The 20,484-nt window shown below is 29.8% G+C and overlaps 1 protein-coding gene across 1 annotated transcript; it reads left to right on the top strand.

Moving 5' to 3' along the window:
* The first annotated feature begins 15,653 nt into the window (after positions 1 to 15,653).
* Positions 15,654 to 20,215, top strand: LOC119676148 (putative per-hexamer repeat protein 5). Its single transcript, XM_038087380.1, has 4 exons — positions 15,654 to 15,909; positions 15,972 to 16,218; positions 18,501 to 18,955; positions 20,156 to 20,215. Exons 2-4 carry the CDS (start codon positions 15,984 to 15,986, stop codon positions 20,213 to 20,215), a joined length of 750 nt encoding a protein of 249 aa, XP_037943308.1. The 5' UTR covers positions 15,654 to 15,909; positions 15,972 to 15,983.
* The last annotated feature ends 269 nt before the right edge of the window (positions 20,216 to 20,484 follow it).

The raw sequence follows: 20,484 nt of genomic DNA, 5'->3' as shown, positions 1-20,484 counted from the left end.
TGTTTAAAGTAAAGTAAAATATTAATTATACACTGAAAAATGGTTCAAATGAATAACGATACAATCCTAATGAATTTCAAGGTAAAACATATTCCCTTAGTATCTGAGAACAAAGCTGAATTTGTTCAATTAAAGCATCAAATATATAGTATTTGGTTCGTGTAAAACGTTTATCAGGAATTAATAATCAAGGAAAATAATTAATTGTCTTCATTAAGAAGTATTTGCGCCGCATTCTCAAAAAAACGCTGTCTTCAGAGAATTTACAATAAATTATTATGGAGTCTGAATAACTAAGCGCAAGTAACATGTGCAATCAGAAACCATAAATAGTAGTGGATAGGACGTACTTTCAGATGATCAGTTAACACTCCAGCACAAACATAGTGTTACTTACATACCCGCTTTAATTTTATGGATTCCACCAATATGCCAGATAATAAAACAAAGAAGAGCTAAATTGATTTTTTCCCATCGAAAATCCCAACTCAGACTTAAGCTTAAGAGCGCAGTATTCTATAATGGAGTTTAACAATGCATCTAACTGGTTGCAAAATGTCTAACTTGCTCGAAACTACGATGAATATTGAAAACTGATATGGCTTAATTAATGTTTGCTTATTTTTTGAGAGCAGCACTATGTATAACTTAAGGTCCCATGTTAAATAATGCTAACACCGCTTGGGATTAGATGATTAGACTGACTAATACAATAAACTGCCCCAACCTATTAAGATCTGTATACACCCTTCTCTTTCTTCTTCTACTTCTTCTTAAATGGCCATAACAGTCCATTACCGGGTTTTGGTCTGACGCAGCATGTTTCTTTAGCCGCCTCTGATAAGGGCACGTCTTCTCCAAGCGTGAATATCAGGTGCGGTTAGAGTTCGCTCAACTTGAGCACTGCATCTGAAGTATGGTTGAACTGTACTCTTTCGTCCTCCAACTGCCGCTTCCATACGCAAAACATTACTAAACCAATAAAGCCGCTGCATTTAAATTCGCTGAATTTTATCAATGCTCGTGGTTCATTCGGTTACTGTAGTCATCAAACTACGCAGGCGAGTTCTGCAAGCCACTGTCATTAAATCATCAACATTTACAAACTTATTGCCGATATACGACCTCAGTTGTTCGAAACTTGACATCCGGATTTCTTTAAATCATATTCAGACATTAAAGCACACAACTATCTCTTCAACAAAGTTATTTTATAAAAATTTCAATGTGTTTTATTTCAGGTTAAAAAACGCACCATCAAAATTGAAATTCTTAGTGTGATATAAAAAATTTTAGTGTGAATCTCACACCAACGTGCAACAATTTTAATTTCTATTTTATGACTGATGAAGAACTTTAATGTTCACCATTATTTGCAGGTGTATCCATAGAATAATCATCTTTTCGAGCTCATAGTCTACAAAAGATATAAGCGACTCCAACGCAAAATTGATTTAACGGAAGTGTGCTTTTTATTTATTTACTTCTTCTTAATGTTAGCAACTGAAGTGGTAAGTATCAATAAAAGAAAAACATAGAATATTGATTTTGCACCAATATAAATTTGGAATAACACGTAGAGAATTCCATCACAATACATTCCATAGAAACGAGACGCTGCAGCATATCCTTATGCATCCGCAATCAACGTTATTTATACAAAGCAAAGTAATTTCCTCTGCTGCACATTCCATGGCATGCAGGAAACTTATAAACCAAGCAATCAACCAAACCGAATCCAACAAAAATATGAAGAGCTTTCAGCGTTATTCAGTATTGTTCAGTGTCTATGGCACTTCATCCATTCGCTCTGGAGTACAACTTTACGCTAACGAAAAGGTGTAATGGTCTGCTGTTTTCGCATAAATTGGGAAAATATTACTGAATGTGCTCTTCACTTAGTACACATTGTGTTAATCGAAATATTATAAAGGAATTTGGAATTTATTTTTAATTTAAGTGAAAATGTACCTGAGGTACACTGAGAAGCAAGCTTCAGCATTTCGTGTATTTCAAGTATTTACGTGCTACTGAGGTTTATTATTGACTAATACGACTAAATCAGAACTGTGGCACAACCAAAAAGTATTTCATGTTATTTTATATTAAAATTTAATGAAATGTTACGCAAAAATTTACATGAGTTTAAATTAATACACTGAGGACATTTCAAATAATTAAAACGTTTTAAGTATTCAGTAGCTAAGCAGAGGCTTAGTGGACTAGTACGTATGAAAAACTCAGCTACAACTAATTTTATAACAACAATAACACAGCGAAACGGTAGTGGCTGAATGTTTGGCACTCCAGTAATGAAGCAATACTCACCGCAATCTGTATTCAAACAGAGGAAAACATGAAGTACATTTGAGGTACACAGAACGTTACAAATCGGTGGGCAGCTCCATTGCTGAAGCACACAATGAACCATCGAAGTGAGAGCCCATCACAAAATTGGCCTTCAGCACAATATGTTTTGGTACTCAGAGTACTGCGATGCTTTAACGCGTAGAGACCTGCATTCTGCTGCTCCGTATTGTTTGGAATGAGAATGTAGAATGCAAATAAATACTTTTAGGCACGGAGGCAGTTCGCTTACGTTTATGCAAGTGCACTAATTGAACCACATTCGAAAATGGCAAATCACTTACAGCAAAATGACGAATTTAATGAATAAGCTCCAGCCGAGTATGCAGTAAGGCATCTGTAGCATAGCAGCGGTTCCAAGAACACTGAAGCATGTAAAGTCATTACTCACTTGAATACAGTACAACTCTGAGGTTGTGCCATGTGAAGTGGTTCCACACAGCCCATTTGGATATGAAGTAACATTATATTCTACTGCAGGTGCTGGAAAGAATTGCGTTTCCATGCAAACGACAATAGTTGCAATTGCATGTTGCAATATCAAATTTCCAGCATTAATAAAAGAAAATTAAGTCGGAGATGAGATGCAGTCTAATCGGCATTTGCACAAATCATCCTTGACTCACCCAATGGGGTAAAATGAAATTTCATAGTTCTTGAATTGCAAAAATAGAGCAAAATTTTATTCGACTAACAAGAGAATTGCTTTTAATTACTTCAGTTGAGGTGAGGAATGCTTGTATGTTTCATAATATCAAGAGTATAACAGAATTTTGCACTACGAAATTGCATATTTATGCACTTAAAAATAAAAAAAAAACACAAAATGTATTAATTAACCATCGGGAATGCATGTTGTGCACTAAATAAAAAAACCCAATAAATTATTTAGATTTTAATAAATTACCATATAAATTTCAAAAACTTTTACAAAAGCTTTATACCAAAACAAATGTTTGGTTTTGTTCTAAAATTTGGAAAAAATATAAAAGAAACTTTATACAGGGTTATCTATTTTGTCTCTTCGAAAGTAAATATAAATAAAATACACTTATAATTTGAATCTAGTTCAAATTTTTATATCAATATATGGTTTAAGCCTTGCCTTGAGTTGCAAAATAAAGATTTATATAAATAATACCTATGTCAACATTTTTGTAGTAAAGATTGACAATTTTATGTTTAGCGGCTGTTGAACGAATCTTATTGTAAAATGGCAAACCTTAACCTAAACACATGATATCATGGATAATAATTATGCTTGACATATGTCACTATTTGTCAAGCGGCATTGTGTAACAGGGACATGAAGTGAGGAAGCATTTACTGTATGTACTGTCATTATACAAAAACTATATCAATATTCATATTCTATATTATATTCAGTATTTCAGATCTTCGAAGGTCTGAAACTTTTACGCCGTTCCAAATCGAAAACGGTGCCTAAATGTATGACAATAAATATATGATGTGAAAATCTTTGCTATTTTTAATGAGATTTATAATTTGTGAATCCAATTGTCATATTTGAACCAAACTGAGTCAATTGCATCTAGGACACATCAATATTTCAGTTCAACACCATATTTTTGTGCTGCAGTTAGCATTTAAAAAAATATCTAGTAAGAAAATATTACACTAATATCGTTTATGGAAATAATCATTTAAGAATTTAAACTTACTTCGTATACCGATAAACTTTAGTGACCTCAAACAATTACTCCAGTTTCACGGTTAGACATCTTCTTCATCTTCACTTATTACTTCCAATTGAACATATCTTTTAAACTTTTATCTATTCTATTCAAGTATTAAAGTCAGCTATAGAAAAATCTTTTCATTCTGCTAAAAGAGATTTAATGCAAACGTGAATTTAATTTAATAGAAGCAGTATTCATCCACTAATTCATTCAGTATTTTAGACTTGATACTTCAGCCATTTTCAACAATCACAGTTTCTTCCAATTTTTTATTAATTCTTTTAGAAAATTTAGGTCAAACATTCCTTAGTGTCTCTCATTCATTCGACAAAACCTTTCCTCCTCAAAAGGACAGTAGTATCACAACGGGCCATTATTTGAACTCAAATGGGGTTATGTATACAAGGCCGTCACCTCAACTTAACCTAACCTAACTTATCCTTCCTAACCTAACTTAAAAACTTGATTTTTCTTCATATATTTATAAATATTTCATGGACTTCAAATTATATTGGCATATATGTTTCAATATTAAACAAATGTAATGAATCATAAAGATTAAAATTTTAAATTAACTTTAAATGATTTGGAATGGTAAAGCTAACAACTGACCGTTATCCGAATCATGAATTATGTTATGGTATGATTCCATAGCCAGGAGTGTACTTCATCAATAGCTGCCATAAAAAGGAAAAAACTTCTTAGCTGATATGTGCAAGGCACCTTTCTTTGTGTGGTTACATTACAAAACCGCTTGGGGTTGTTTCCATTGCATTAAATCACAAATTAATGGGAATTAATTTATTGTGAGTTTGTGTAATTTCATGCGAAGAAACATCCTCCTAGGAAGTTCAATAACACTCCAGATTCCGGTTTCTTGTTGCTATTATTACACTCGTTTGTGTAAGCAAAACAAAAACAAACACCAATACAGTTTCAGTCGACAGTCTACAGTCAACAGTCAACAGTCGACAGTCGACAATCGTAAATATCTGCCAGTAATGCATGCACAAAAGCCTTATTAGAATGCATTTCGGTGCGGAAGCGGAAATACAGAGTGTGCATAACATGACACGTACTTACAGAATTACTTACATTTGCATTACCAAGTGAACTCACATATATTATTGCCGAGACTTATCAATGGTACTGCCTTAATGTCTATTAATGCAGAGTTTTCCTCATGCAAAATATAATTGCAGATTTCAGATTCAGGCTCAGATCGCATGTGAGCCTTGAAAGGAATTTATTTCAATTTCATTTCAATTTCGACTTGCACTTCATAAATAAACAAATTCTAGTAAATATTTTACGGATATTGCACATCATTCAGACAATTTTCCTCATATTTGCATAAAGCTTTGACAATTCTTTTTTCAATATTTTATATTTATTTACTGTAAATATATAAAAATAAAACATTAAAAGGTGATTTTATTTTTCTTTTTAAGTAGGAAGTTGGATATATTGAAAAAGTTAGCCTACAGGTGTTAGTGATATGTAAACTCTTTTAGTTTTTTATTAAAAGAATTAATACTTGCAAAATTTCAATCACAGTTAAAATTAAATATTTTTGTATTTGTAAAATAGCATTTTTTTTTTTAGTCTTATATTAATCAACTGTTTCAACTTATTTTACTCTCCAAAAACAATACAAAAACAGATAAAAATGAGAAAGTGGAAATGAAAAGGCCATACGCTTGGACAACCAAGAGATTACATATCGAAGCAAGGTAGCAAAAATCCTGTTGACCCAGCGAAAACGTGGAGAAGAACGGTCGAAAGTGAGCAAGCTGAAACGCGACATACATGGAACGTATCTACAGAGAACCACCAAACAGTCAAACTTAGAAGAATTATGGAGCCCCTATGTCCCAATGGCGGAAATGGGCAATATATGATAATAGTAGTTACTCTTTAAACATAGGTAAAGACTAATACACAAAGAATTTAATTTTCAATGGATGGATTTTAAACATAGCCAAGTTAAAAGACAGTTGTGATGTTAAAACTTCTTGAAAGAAAGTTAAAAACTTAGGCGGCTGTTAACAATGTTCGCCACACTTCAGCGGCATATTGGCCCAATGTAATACCGTTTATCAGTTCATATTCTAATATTTTGCGTCTATCCTCTCTACATTTTTACAAAAATTTGTACGTGTTCATATCACTAATAGATCTAATCTAATAGATTAAGACATTTAATTATAAATTATTTTTAAATCTTAACTGAACATACACGTAACATCGGTGAAAATAAACGTAGAAATAATTAAAAAGAAGTTCACTTATTAATTCATTATAATTTTATTTGACCAATCTTAGTTCGATAATAATCAAAAAACTTACTGTTAATTGATCATAATAACAATTAGTTCGAAATAAATATAGATATGCAAACATGTACACAAAAGGAAGAAAATCTTTATCAGATATTCACTGAAAAACGAATTACTTTCAATATCAAAAGAAAGGCAATGTGGGGCGATGGCCCATGGGCGCCAAAAGTAAAGGGGCGACAGATCGACGAAAAAAAATATACCCAAAGGTATTGATAGTACTGCGAATATTACTGACTATACCTGTGAAAGTTGCTTAATCTGATAAAAACCTATCTGCAATCGACAATGTCTCAACCCAGGTTAACAAACTTGGCAACTTTTTTAATCGAAAACGAAATCGCACGAAACATAGAGTTTAATGCAGTAGTAAGAGAGTTTGCCGATAGAAAGGCCAGAAAAGTAAAATCTTATTAATATTATCCAGAATAAATGTTTGAAATTATAAAGAAATATATAAAAATACATAATATGAGGTTCATTGTGCCTTGTTGTTTTCTAATTTATACTATTACTTTTACGTATAATAAAAAGTATTTATAATTTCATTACTGTTACATACAATTTTTTTTTCGCTTGATTTTCAATAGTAGGGTAGGGAGAGCCGTAGAATCGCACCCAGGGGCGCCGATAGTGTTAAAACTGCCTATAGGAGTAAAGGACTCTAAAACAATATATTTGTTTACGTTTTTCTCTGAAGTATTATAATTTCTTTATATTATTTGATTTCATTATAATCAATACTATTTTATGATATTGTTTTTTTATTGTTCTTACTTTAAAAAAACACTCTTATAACATCATTTCTCAATCTTCATTTAAAATAAAAATTATACAATTTTTACCCATACTGTAATATATAATAATTGCTTTAACATAATTCATTCATTCATTCATAATTCATAATTATTATGTTTTCGTATAATGATTATAATCCATTTTATTGTAAAGTCAGATTAATTGATTCTGTTACAACAACAACTACTAAATTATGGTTTCTTTGGTTGGAATGAAACGGTAATATGTAAAATCTACTATGAGAATAACACTTAACTCTAATGTTGTTGTTTTTTATCAAACAAAAAATTTAAGAAAAAAAAAATTGAGAAAGTAAACACTTACCAACAACAAAGCAGCAAATATTTATCAGGTTACACAAATATGCATGCATTATGAAGAAAAGCACTTAAATAAACACTTTAAAAGCATATACTAAACAAACGTTTTAAAGGAAATAATAAAAAATATGAAATTTAAACAGAATAATAAAAATTTATAATTACAAAAATTTATTTTTAAACTATTATTCCTTATTAGAGCATAACACAATATAATTATTGATTTAAAAAATATAAAAATAATAACAATCACTTTCAGATCTATTATAACTTCATATAATATTTTTACTATATATAAATTATTGAAAAACGAATTAGGAACTTTAAATTCTTATAAAAAATTAAACATTTAAACAAAATATTCTGCTTAAAATAATCCGAAGTTTATTCAAAAGACTTTGTCAATAAATATGCTTTAATGTAATCTCACCAAAAAAACGTCTACTCACAACAATAATGGAGTTATACGTAACAAAGCCACTCTTCCTCTTCCACTTATTTTTTTTGCTAATGCGTTGAAGCTAATCAGGGTTGCACTTTTGCCAATAATAAATAAATATTAAAAAAGTATTTATTTAGCTGTTAAGTTAATTAAAACTAATTGTAAAAAAGAATTTAAAATTTAAAAACCGGTATTAATTTATAAAAAGTTGTATTAGTTAAAAATTATAATGCTTAAATAATGCTAATATAAATAAATAATTTATATATTATTATTATTATTATTTTTAGTATTATTATATTTAAATATAAATGTTTATGGATTTATTTATATATTATTAAATGTTATGAACATTAAGTTGTAATATTTTGAACATATTAATCGATGTTTATGTTTCTAAGAAGTATAATTAAATATTCATTTTATAATAAATTCAAATTATTTAAATTTTGATATCTTAAATTTTATTTTTATTAATAATTTTTTAATTTATTAAATTATTTTTAAAAATAATTATTTATAAAAATAATTATTTATAATTCACACAAAATATTTGTTTATATTATACATTTACTATTAACAAGAAACATCAATTGAGGGACACTCTAATTAAGATTAATAGATGTCTATATTAAAATAAATATATAATTAATTTATAATTAATTCAACTGCATATAAAAATTACCACTTTCTTAAATATTAATTCTTTTTTTAATTAATAGTGCTGCCAGTGTGTCATCCTAAGGACTTATCAGTCAATGTGTTATAAGGTGTAATGAATCGGCAGTTCTGTTTTTTGAATGCGATGAAACTTCTGTGGCTATAGCTTATAGCTATAATAATTATTTCTATTAGTATTGATTTTGTTGACAAAACTTGTGACGTTTCAAATGTGATAAATATCTGTGTACTTTCCAGTAAGTAGTAAAGTGCTTTGCTCCACTGTCAGGTTAGATATTATAATTAAATTTGAAGTGTCTACTTCTTTGAAGTTTCAGTTTACAAATTTGACAGTGTATCTATACAGTGTGTAGCATCCTAGTAGCCTATCCAGGAAATGGAGTTAGATTTAAATCCACCCTTCCTCTCCTGACAATTTAAACAACATATATTATGTCTTGAAAACACTGCTAACAAAAAATATTTTCTAGTATAAGTTCATGGAAGAGTACTAAAAGCTATAACCATAATAACCATAGATTTAAGCGTATTCTTTTATTTATTATAAAATATTCTTTATTATGATCATTTAGCTTATTTAAGAGAAATTCTTTACTCCTTCAACTATTTTGTACCGAAAATAAATACAAAAACTTAATTCTTACAATTTACATATTTTAGTTAAAAAAAAATTTATTATTATTATTTTTATTTATATTTATATTATTATTTTTTTTTTTTATTTTTTTTTATCCGCTATTATATTATATAAAAATATGAAAAAGGAAATGTTCATATTAGATGGTATAAGGAAATGTTCACTTTCTCTATTAATAGAAATGCTATAGGTACAGAGAAAGTATAGTTAAAAATTGAACTTATGTAGTAAATACAATGATCTAAGTTAAGAATAGTAGTTAAGTCTTATTAAGAAATAATTATGATATAATTTAAACTCCAATAAATAATGTATGGCATAATGGGATTATAATTTTACCATAAGTAAAAATGCTGTAAAAATTTATTTATTTATATAATATGTTCTCATCAATGTTGGAGACAATAAATTTCTTATCGATATACTCCTGGCAATTTGATTGCAATGTTGCACTCATTCACGCATGCAATTTTATTAAATGTTCCACATGCATCATTGCTTCCGGAGCGCACTCGAAAATTCCTGAGGCACCGGTGACAGAAGGAAGGTAATCAATCAGCTTTGTAACTCAAAGTTATCAATTCGCATGTGTTCTCAAATTCACAGGTATTTGCATACCCGACGGGTACATAATTGCTTTGTACAACTTTTCCTTCCGCCTCACTGAATCTAAATAAAATAATAAACGTAATCGAAATTTATAAGTGAGCAAAAATGAAAATTAGATACTTTTCATTACTCGTATTTTCATTTTGTGTCAATTTGCAACATTAGACATATTGTTCTAGAGATAAAAACAAATATTTTAGCTAACATTTCAGCAAACAAAAACTTCTAATGCACAAATATCTTCTCCATCTTCTTTATAGTCTGAAACATATCCTTTGCAGTACGCCGGATGTGCGCGAGTGCTCGTCCTTATTGCTAATTGAAACAAATGTCGAATGTTCGCTGTGCAATGTCGCTTCTGTTCGTTTCGTGAATGTTATCGTCGTCTGAATGTGAAAACTGAAATTAACTTTATTGAAATTGCTTTCTAAATAAATTGAATACATTTCTCAGCATGCAAGTATCCACATGCATGTTCACGTCAATTCGTGTTTGCGAGCTAGGATACTTTTGTGGTGGCATTAATGCCGCTCGCTTCCTGGTTCAGGTTATTTGATGTTTTCATTTGCACCTTAGTTTGCTTTGATTACAGTTTAATTGGTGCACAAATGAACATTTACGGCTGAGGCATTTTCGCATTTTCGCATTTTCCTTTTATTTAGATTTGTTTGATGAAACGGAATAAACAATTAAATGGATTCATCACTATTCCATACAAACGTTACTTTGTGTGCTGAATGAACCAATAGAATAACATATTAATATAAACACATAATGCTATTGAATGTTTTATATCGACACCAGGTATACAATAAATACGTAGGTATATATAAAAACACATCACATCTTTACACACACACTGTACACATACTTCATATAAATAACATGGAAAGCTTTTATATAATCAAGTATCTGCGATTCGAGATATCCTGTCAGTAATTTTGCTAGAATAAGGTAACCACTGCAAGGTGAAGTGTAGAATAAATTCATAAATAATAAGTGTTTATTTAATTTTGATAGAATATCTTTTTGGTAATAATGTTAATTAAAATAAAACAAAACTAAACAAAACATTCTCAAGTTTAAGACAAATAATTCTATACCAAACCAATAATATGGATATATTCTGAATGAAGTTTCATTCCAACAAATATTTCAGTCGTTTCTTATTGATAATAAATTCTGGTTGTTGCTTTTGTAGACCGCTGGGACCTTCTTGTATAGTCCGTTTTAGAGGTGTTGAATGACACTTGGCCGTTGATATCGATGAGTGGCTTCGGGACGTTAAACTGGTCGTTCTTGGTACCATAAATTTTGGTAAACTCCGGTAACAATTTGTCTATTTTGTTATACTTATCAAAACTTTCTTACTGTTTAATATATTTACTAAAGCAGGATATAACTTTTCTCTAAAACTTGTACAGAACTTATATCTTTAAGGTATTATCTAAATTTGTTAGTCCATAACGAATATTCATTGCATCATTCAAAAAAATTGCGTTATTGAAAAAAAAAAGAATAATATCAAAAATGTCATCAGCTAAACAGTAAGAAGCATATAAGATATATGTAGCTGATAGTCTGAGAAAACAGATAAAGTGTAGTAAAATCAACAGATACTTGTATCAAAAATAACTAAAACAGTACTTATAAGATTGTGAGAGTATGACAAAAATTGCCACCTAAGTATTAGGTAGACATTATCTTCAATAGATCACTTCAGGTTGCAGTAGTTTCTGGTCAATAATAGAGATTAATTAAGGGAGTACTAAAAGAAGGAAACACGCCTCTTCTGAAATTCGTAGTAACAAGTGTTAAAGAATATTTTTTAAAACAGAATATTTTACTTCAATTATCATTGATTGCAATTTATTTAAGGTATTTGATTACTCTTCTAGTTTTTGCTAATATTTTGTATTTTGAAATTAAAGTGACCTACTTATGGCTATAACCAGGAATTAAATTAAGTTTTTTTTCAATTAAGTTTCAGATGTGTAATATTTGCAAAAGTTATAATAGTAAGTTAGTCTGATTGGTACACAAACCTTCAGGGCTAGGAGGACAAAGGTTGTTGCCTACGCCGATGACGTTGCAGTCTTAATCTCAGGCACATACTTGTCAATGATTAGTGAGCTCAAAGATGGAGTGCGGTACGGGAGCAGGTATCTTCTCGAAAGATATGCAGATAAGGCAGTCCTACCGACTCCCTGATACTTGCAGCGTCTTTCAGTACAATTCGTCCTTCGAATATCACGATTTTTGTAGATCGCACTGAAAGCAAATAAATCCAAAACGGTTAAATCCAAGATTGTATTGAAATGTCGCGCCTCACTGATGAGCGTCAAACATACAAAGTCTCTCTTTGCTGGGTGCTCGGACATAGCAGTATTGAAGGGAATGAACTAGCAGATGAGATGGCCAGAAGAGGTTCTGAACTGCATACAGAAGAGACCGACCACACAATACATACACCAATATGTGAATTGTTTAGGATAATACAGGAAATCACCAACACGATGACAAACAATTTATGGACTAATCGCGAACCTCATGGCCTACGTTAGACAAAAATAAAACGAAAAGACTTTTAGGCTTCAGCAAACCTGCAATCGTGTGCTTATTGGAGTACTAACGGGGCATTGTGCTATTGCGCCTATGTTACAACGGTGGCGAGTTCCAACAAGTGGATTATACAGGAGTTGCCAAGATGAATCTATCAACCACTTTCAGTGTCTCTGTCCATGACTTCAGATAAGGCGACTTCAATGTCTGGAGGATCGGTTTTTCACTGGTTTGGAAGAGATAACGAAAGCAAATTTAGCGGATCTCCTCAACTTCATCTGGAAAACCGGATAGTTTAGCAAGGATTACAAAGGTCAGCAACTCGCCTCTCCCGGCAAAATTTTTGAAGGCAACACAATGCGCAATATATGGAAGTGCTGACAACTGTGCACGCGCCTTCCGAACCTAACCTAACCATGATTGGTACATGTTTTTAGTACAGAATGTTCCAACAAATATATCAACTAACATCTTAAACAAAACTTAAATGGAGCGCAGATCATAAAACTTAAACTTATGTGTAGATTGTTCCATCGTGAGATATATTTACCATAAGATGTCTACAAGGTACATATTGTACGTATTTATACATACTATATTCATATATATCTTTATATATATGTTATATATACAAATAATTGTCAGAAACTTGGCATTATTCGCAAATCAATGACTTTATTCAATGCACTATTCTTTTGTAACTAAATATTTTCTGTACTCATATCTTTTGTAGCGACTGAAGTTGACAGTGCGTGTCGTATGTTCATCGTTTTTAAAAAACTTCATCTTATCACGAGTTCATACGAAATGTCACCCCAAACAGTGATATTTTCAGATGCCATGGTCTCTTGACAGTTATTTGTGGATTGTTGCTGTCATAGATGTGACAATTTTTTTTTTTAACGTATCATTGAGTGAAAATAAAGGTTCATCACTGCAAGTACTTAATTGCGGGAAATCATTACACAAACGCTGTTGTTCTAGTATTCAATCAGCTTTTTGCAATATTTTGCTAAACGAATTATATTGTAAAATGATAAACCAAACGTCTATTGCTTTAGATCAGAGCTGTCTGTTTGTGCCGCCCACGATATGTTTTTAATCTACCATAATTACGCAAATTTTTTTTTTTAGTGTACTGCTAAAACTGCATTATTTTATTTTCATGGTACACCAAATAAATTAATTTAAATTAATAAAAATAAATTTAAAATTATAATCGTATTTTTATTTTTGTCGAATACAACTATGAACGATTGTATTTGTTTCTGCGACCCTTCAATGTCTACAGCGATTTGTGTATGTTTGTGTTTGGCCCGCAATCGCATCTGGTTTGGACATCCCCGCTTTAGACAATAGTACAGTTTAACATGTGTTCCTGACACATTAAGAGCTTTAGCAACGAAGTGGATAAAGCTCTGCACAATCTTCTTTTAACTCTGAATAAATTCTTCTAATGCGCTAAGTTTTTTAAGAATTTATTTCTACGTTTAACAAATTTCCTGAATCTAACAGACGAATTTATTAAAACTGACTTATTTATATTATAAATAAACTTACAATACAGTAATAATTAATCAATTACTGTAATGTAAAATTTTTGCGGAAGTCAAAAAACAGTTCTGTAAATTACAACAATTATTTTCATTGATGTTAATATTTAAGTTTAAATTTTAAAATTCTTGCCAAAAACATAAGAATTTCTATGTTTTTAATACTTGATGTAGAGATCAAAAAAATAGAAATATGTTTTTGTCCTACTGTCAAGAACATAGATTTATTTATTTCTATCTCTTTGCTGCTGTTCTGTTAACATAATTAGTAATAAACATTGCACTGCATTGAACTTAACATTAACATGCACAGTTGGTAAGAAGGCAGTCCCCTGTTATTTTATAACAGATGCATTCTACGAATAAAAGAAATATTTATGCAAAGTTATCAGACATTATTTAATTTTATAGTATTTTTTTTTTATTAAATTAAGTTTGATTGCACAATTAAACGATATTATCTTAAATCATTTTTAATCTCTGATATAATTTTCTCTATGCATTCTTTTTAGAACTCTTTTGTTTTAGCATAATTTAAGCTAAACTACAAGAGTTGAGAAATATTTGAATTGCAAAGTAGTTTCTAAACTTAAAAACAGCATATATCTAATAGAACTCTTTACCATGATACATCGCGCTACTCAACTTTACACTTTGAAATGTCTTAATACTGCTTGCTTGCAAATTTTGCATATGTTGCAAAATTTATTCAATTTTTGTATATATTTTATTAATAAGTTCCTGTTGTGTGTGATTTTCCACTCATATCGACATCAACAATTTGTGGCATCCTTGCTGTCAGTACAAATGGCGCAATGATGAATCCAAGAAATCGTACCACAACGTACCACACATAAAAACAATAAAATGTCATTCTTACGCTGTCATCATTTGTGCGTCTCAAAACTTCCAGCTATGACACATATCAATTCCCATCAACAGCATGACTGCCACGCCCATGATGCGCCCACACTTCTACTCTACACTTAGATGGCTAAAAGCGCTATTTAAATTGTTTTTGTTGTGGTTGCATTTCACTGCTTCCTTGCTGCTCCTTGCTGCTTGACGCTGCTGTAGATACATTAACTTTAAAATACGCGTAGTACATGATGTTTCCTTGCTTGCCTCAACATTAAAAGAGCTAACAAACACTTTATGTTACGATTCCTCCCAAATGCTTAACATAAAAATGTCTGCAATTGTTTTTGTAATTTTTAGAATCTCAAGTATTTGTACGCAGCCAACAATTGGCATTATTCTCTTATAATGCTACGAAGAAGAATGCAGGATTTTATATATTTTCAAGAGGAAAACTCAACTTCAAATGGTGCTTCTTTCCCCGTATCTGCAATAGCCAATTTCAATGGCAAATAAAATAACCAATTTGGTTGCTTAGGTTATTTTCTACTCGTATTTCCCGGTGATTTGTTAAGCAACAAGAAAAGAGGGCACCATGGTAGCAACATATAACAAATAACAAAAACAATAACTAAACAAATTAAGCCAGGAGTGGAAACGTTTACAAGTTTGTAATTTTATAAAATAGAAACTTCAAAATCAGCTTTGCTTAGGAAAATTTTAAAAAAAATTTTTACTAGAGAATAAAAAGAAAAATAAATCAAATTGTATCTCAAACAGAATACAACAAATAACAAACTAATCACAAGACAATTAACCGAACTAAAGCGCTAAATAGTAAAAAAGCTATAGAGGAGGAACAAACTAGAAAACGTTGATCAATTGAGAACATAAAGCGAAAACCCTAAACCTATTCAATATAGAAAGCAATCCAAAGAATAAAGAGTGCAGAAATTTGCTTTGCAGCGCAGCTGTTAATAATTTTCTAAGAAAGTTATTTTAATATCGGCGAGTTTCTACAACTCAACCACATAGAATTATAAGTAAGTACCGCTATAGACCTTTAAACTCTTAATGCTACCATTATTACTTATATACTTCTCAGGTCTCACTCATCATGGATATCTTCGTTGACGCACGTGTTTTGTGGCTTAAAGTGTTTGTGGCTAACCAAATGGGCATTTTTGAGCCGGAATATGTGAACGCCTTGTTTGAAAAACATCGGGAAGAGTTCGATAAACTTCTGGATTCACCATTTCAGGAAAATGCTGATGTTAAGAAAATTGTCGTCTATTTATGGCGAACATTCTATGATAGACTGGTGGAAGAGGAAATTATTGTCTTGGAAGAAAGTAAGTAAAAGTTTTTTATGCTTTACATTACGAAATAATTGCTATGTAGTTTATACATATATTATTGTTATTAGCGTCAAGAATTTTAAAAAAACATGAAGCAGTAATTAAACATACATATGTGTTATATGTTATATGTTGTTGTTAGACTTAGTGTATATGAGTAGATATTAAATACAAATATAAAACTGTTAAATTATATGTGAATAGTAGGAATAGTGAATTGCCTTTAATTTGTATCCATAATAATTATTTTAAATTTTTACAGATTAAAAATTCTTTATTCTGATTTATAAAATATTAATTCTACACATTGACTTTCCTCAAGAAAGCATATATGTATATATTATTCATATTCTATTAATGAAACATATAGTATATAAATTAAATCATTAAACAAAGTTTAATGATTGTGTAAGTCTAGGTAACCTGGACCAGTTACAGGATCGGGCTTTAAATAGCATTTTATGCTTCGCAAAAGGTTCTAGGTGGTTTTAAACCCTGAGGTTTTTTATTATTTATATACGGCATCACAATGGGCCAATAGGCCTAAGTGGATCCACTAGGGATCGCCGGTATAACCTAACCTAACCTAAGTCTAGATAAACTACTATTTGTTTTGCACAAAAAAAAAAAAATTATACATATATATATATATATATGTATAATTGATTTGCAATAATGTGATATATAAAAGTCAATAATTAATATATTACTATTTAATAGGTAACTATAGTTTTATATGACTATAGGTTTCGGCAATCTTCAATTTTTTATGTGAGCACAATTACTTACAATTGGTTTTTCCTACTCATTTCCATTTATCATTATTTTATATATTTTTACAATTAGTTAAATACATTAGATCTCCATCATCAACCACTTTTTTTTGAAATTTGAGATGAATCTAATCGACTAGTTATCATCTTTATATATAGATATTGGAATATACTACTTAAATATATTAAGTTCAACTCAAATTATTTTTAGACCAGCTTTTTTATATGTGTGTATAAAATTACTTTATTGGTTAATTTAGCTATACATGTCTGTCCATATCACTTTGCTTCATTCATTTATATTCTTTATTATTTTTCCACTTTCTTATTCTCTACCAAAATGGAATTTTTTTTTTTGTTAAGTATTCACAAATCTTTCTCCTTAAATCTTACTTAGTGACTCAATAGAGACGCAATTAATTTGATAAAAATTCTGTACTTCCTAAATAAGCAGTATAATACTCTAACCCAAAACTTAAGCCATACAAATTATCTTATCTAAATATGGTATCCCACAGTATTTAAAAATTTCAGTAATTCGAGTTAAATATAATTAACTTGACTATTTGCCTTTTATAGAATAAAAAAATAATGCTGAAGAAAAGAAAATTATTTACTGGATTCTTGTAGTGATCCATAAGCAACTATGGAGCATTTGGTCAAAAATATTTTCATGTGTGTGTGCGCCCTCTTAATTTTATTATTTTTTCTATTTCTTATACTGATCGAGAAAAATGATGCAGTTATATCATAGTTCATAAACTCAAGCATTCATATATACATTTAATAAATTATGTCTAATTTATGTTTAAGAACTTAACACATTCTTATCTTCTTTCGATTACTACCATACTTCTATAGCAACATCACACGATTCTTCTGTTATGAACTTACTTCATCCTATATATATTTTAATATTTAAACTTAATTTCGATAACTTTGCGATAAATCTGCTATAGATTTGTGATACCGACGAGTATAACTTCTGAGTGAAAAATGTTTCTGACATCTATATTTCTTTTCTAACTTCTATGTTACTAAAATGTATCCATGCGTCATTATACCCACATTGAATCAAATTATATGTAAATAAATTTAAATTAAGTTCATGTGCATTATATCTCGTATCTATTATATATGTTTTGGTTACATTAAATTTCGATCCTATAATTATATGAGTAATATTTTTTTGTAAGCATAATATATATAATATATAACATTTATTTATATAAAACATGACTGACTGCTTTTTATTATGATTTAGTTAGTTATTACTTAAGGTATTATGTATCGTATCTTTAAAATTTATAATCTTTAAATGGTTCATTTAGCTGATTATTAATTAATTATTTTTCTTAATAAAATAATAATTTCAAATATATTAATTTCTATCAATATATAAGTCATATATAATATTATATTATATAATTAATCTAATTATATTAAATTATATATAATAATATATGAATATAACATAGTTTTCATAATTAATATTATTTTTAGTACCACCATCACCGCCCACTGAATCAGAGAAGAAAGATAAAAAAGGTAAAAAGGGTGGAAAAGGTGGTGGAAAAGGTGGTGGAAAAGGTAAAGGCGGTAAACGACAAAAAGGAGGTGCAGATGAGGACTTCACCGAACCAGAGGGAGTTGATCCTGAAACCGGAACAGATACAGGAGTGGAAACTGGCATAGAAACCGGAGCAGAAACCGGAGCAGAAACTGGAGCAGAGACGGAAGCAGAAACTGGAGCAGAAACTGGTACAGAAACGGCAACAGAAGTACGAACGTCAGGAACAACAAGAACAACAAGAACTACAGTTACTAAAGAGACAACTACTACTGCAGAGACGGGAGCTGAAACGAAAACAGAAGCAACAACCGAAACAGCTCCAGAAACAGAAACAGCAACAGAAACAGCACCAGAAAGTCAAGTGAGCTCCGCACGTACAGGTATGGTATATTTAAAATTTTATTTAAATTTTTGTTATAAGCTTTAATTTATAAAATAATTTCAACCTGTTTTTTATTATATTCTGAAACGTCTTTCATTTAATTACTGCAACACACAATAAACATAATGCATCTTCACCAAATATAGTCAGTGATGAGGACGATGATGGTAATTATGGGAAAAGTTCCCTTAAGGCTCAGCCAAATTTTTTTATTTTTTTATTTCGGTCTTATCGCTGCTTTAATGCTGATATATTTCTTTATTTTTACACTCTAACAAATTTCAAAGTTTTAGTTGATTTCATAAATTATTACATTTTTAAGGCCTTTTATTTTTCCATTACATTTTTTGTTTCTGTTTTTACTTTTGTAATTTAGTCCTTTTTCGTATAAATTTAAAATTTTTGATTGCAACCTGCAACGTTGAACGTTGAACGTTGAACGGGCTATGATGAATGCATAAGCTAACTTTGCGAACGCATATCTTGACCATTCCTTTCCATATCTTCATTTTTTTTTAATTACAACTTTTTCAGTTATTTTCTTTCCGCACTCTCCACACTCATCTTCTGAGTTCTACTCTGAGTAACACAACGTCCCTTTAAAGTCATAAATATTCAAAAGGCACTCGAGTGCTATGCAAAGCGCCTTTCGTTTATTCAGATAAAAAACTGAAAGCCATAGCTTATACTTTAAGATAATAAATCCAGTCAGTCATCATAGACGTTAACAAAAGAAGTCACTGAAGTTGCCTAAAATGTAGAATAAAAAAAATCAAGAAAAAATTTGCATGTTGTAAGGATATATGCAGTAAGGCAATCTGATGCGACAACTTGACAACATTCAAAAATTATAGTTAGTAGTAGCGAAAAAACAATGGAAACTTGGAAAAGTGCTATTTTAACAATATTTCTGAATTCCGAGTTATAATAAGGAATATGATATTAATAATAATTTATACAAAATCCAAAAGGCATGCAAATAAAATTAAAAATTTTCTACTTAAAATTATAATCAAACACAGTTCCATATTAGATTATTTAATGCAATAGTTTACATCAAATACATATCCCCAACTTACCCATTTTGATAAGTTTGAAAAAACTATATAATATTAAAAACAAGATATCTTTTTGATATCTATATCTAAAACAAAATATATTGATTCTATTTAACCAAAAATTTTATTTTAATTTATAAATAAGCTCAATATATCGACTATCTATGATCATTTTCGACCATCTTCGACTATTTTCAGAATCTAGTTTGAATTTGTTACTAAATGTAAATGTACTTTATGATTAAATAACAACATATTTTCTTAAAATAAAAACTAAATTAAAAATTAAATTAAAATTGAAAAATTTAGTATTAAAATTAATACTAAAAAATTAATGTAATATTATTAATAATATTATTAAAATATTGTGTTGGTGAATAATACAAACAAATATATTTGTACTTTCAAAATATACACGTAAAAACATAATACAATATGTTATGTCTCTAAACCTATTTGGTCTATATCTCCTTA

This window comes from Teleopsis dalmanni, chromosome 2 (genome assembly GCF_002237135.1).
Source record: "Teleopsis dalmanni isolate 2A chromosome 2, ASM223713v2, whole genome shotgun sequence".
Classification (NCBI taxonomy): Eukaryota; Metazoa; Arthropoda; class Insecta; order Diptera; family Diopsidae; genus Teleopsis; species Teleopsis dalmanni.
Note: the sequence above shows the minus strand (reverse complement) of the source record. Positions and strands in the feature narration are given on the sequence as shown.

Coding starts and splice junctions, on each gene's coding strand:
- LOC119676148 (XM_038087380.1), top strand. CDS start 15,984: ATGGATATCTTCGTTGACGCACGTGTTTTGTGGCTTAAAGTGTTTGTG. Junction 16,219..18,500: donor AATTATTGTCTTGGAAGAAA/GTAAGTAAAAGT, acceptor TATTATTTTTAG/TACCACCATCACCGCCCACT. Junction 18,956..20,155: donor GCTCCGCACGTACAGGTATG/GTATATTTAAAA, acceptor TTTATAAATAAG/CTCAATATATCGACTATCTA.